The sequence below is a fragment of the Aythya ferina genome (assembly GCF_964211825.1).
Source record: "Aythya ferina genome assembly, chromosome: 5".
Taxonomy (NCBI): domain Eukaryota; kingdom Metazoa; phylum Chordata; class Aves; order Anseriformes; family Anatidae; genus Aythya; species Aythya ferina.
In genome coordinates this window covers 48,709,542-48,711,336 of record NC_140301.1, presented here as the reverse complement: position 1 = coordinate 48,711,336, position 1,795 = coordinate 48,709,542, and the positions used below count along the sequence as shown (strand labels likewise).

The 1,795-nt window shown below is 39.8% G+C and overlaps 1 protein-coding gene across 3 annotated transcripts in view; it reads left to right on the top strand.

Moving 5' to 3' along the window:
• The window catches only part of FBLN5 (fibulin 5), a 47,660-nt gene extending 46,781 nt beyond the window's left edge, over positions 1-879 (top strand). For all 3 annotated transcript variants that reach the window (XM_084519738.1, XM_084519739.1, XM_084519740.1), the window contains one exon: positions 4-879. In XM_084519738.1, coding sequence (XP_084375864.1) covers positions 4-165 — 162 coding nt within the window. In that variant the 3' untranslated portion in view covers positions 166-879. The remainder of the gene's footprint in view (positions 1-3) is intronic.
• The last annotated feature ends 916 nt before the right edge of the window (positions 880-1,795 follow it).

Sequence of the window (1,795 nt, the reverse complement as noted above, 5' to 3'; positions counted from 1 at the left end):
CAGCAAACGGGACCGATCAGTGCTACCCTGGTGATGACCCGTCCCGTGAAAGGGCCCCGTACTATTCAGTTGGACTTGGAAATGATCACTGTTAACACCGTCATCAACTTCAGGGGAAGCTCTGTCATCCGGCTGAGGATATACGTATCACAGTACTCATTCTAACCCTTGAGTTGGTGCCCTGTAAACATTAAAACAAAAGACACGGCTCCTCCTCTGCAGAACTCTCTCCTCAGAAGCCAGTACGTATAGCAGCTCAAAACCAAGTCAGTATTTCCACAGACCCAGTGACCTATGCCTGTCTGAGGAGAGAGGCGTCTTCATGCACGGCCCCTACCAGGATGCAGTCCTCTGGAGGTGTATCGGCAGCAGATCCCATACGATTCTCTATGTGGTCATGTATTTTAAGGACTCATTTTTCCATTGTAATCACTTCTAGGGTATGAGTCTACGTTTCAAAGACTGTGAACCTTTGTAGCTCCAAGGCAGCTTAGCAAAAAGCACCAAAGAAACTGAGGAAAAAGCTGGCTTTTGCAATCTCGCCTGTTTTTCTTTTTTTTTTTTTTCATTATAAATGGAAAGCAAACGAACAAGTAGAACCTTCTCCCCAACCCCCCAAAAAGTCACCTGTTGAAACAAAGGATCTCAGAAGTGCTAATTTACATTTCCAGTTATCTTTGAAATTATCCGTCAGGCACTTTGTCTTAATTCACCCTGCATTTGTCTTACTTTCACCTGTTTTTCTTTGATTCTATTTTATACTTAAAATTCATTGTAAATTCAATCCAAAATACGTGTTGTACTATGTAATCTTCTACTTTCTAACAAAGTGTCACATCTTTGGGTTCCTTTCTGTATTAAATCTTTCTATATAACAGAGTTCATAGAAATCTATCACTGGATGGCATGTTTTACAATGTTTAGGGTGTTATGCTTAGTTACAGCCAGATTCTTTGGCACAGACCTCCACTGCCAGAATAGTGTCCAGGGGCTTCAGAGCAGATGAGAATTAGAACTTTCACCTGGTTTTCAGTGGAATAATTGCAAACAGTTTGTGATGGTTATAAGGTAACAGTACTACCTTTGTAGTTAAGGCTGCAGCTGACCTCCTGTTCAAAGACCCCGTGGCTGAGATGCGTCCAAATTCCTTCAGAGAAAAAAAAAATGTTCTGTTCACAGTCTTTCTCCTACATTCCTAACATTGGGGGAAACAAGCTGGAAAAGACTAGGAATGGTTGTATCATACATGCCTCTGCCACAAAGCAGACCCAGCTATACCAGTACCCAGGCCTTGAGTGATGGGATCCCACAGTTTTCCATAGGTAATGTCTTCTCAGGTATAATTGCTGTAACCAATAGAAAGTTTTTCCTAAAGTCTAATCTGAATCTCCCCTGTCGTAATTTAAATCTATTCTTTTCAGCCTACTTCCAGTAGAAACAGAGAACAGTTTATCTTCCCCATGCAACAGTCTTTAACATGTCTGAAGACTGTTGTCATGTCTCCCCTCAGACTGTTCCTCTCTAGTCTAAACAAACCCAATTCTTTTGGTCTTTCCTCATACATCACATTTTCTGGACCTTTGATCATTCTTGTTGCTCTCATCTGGATTCTCTCCAGTTGGTTCACATCTTTCTCAAAGCGCAGTGCCCAAAACTGTGAAAAGTATTCCAGCTGAAGCCTCACAGTGCTAAGCTAAATATATATATATTTATATATATATATATATATATATATATATATATATATATATATATATATATTTAGGAGTTTGAAAATAAAACTAAAAATAATTGT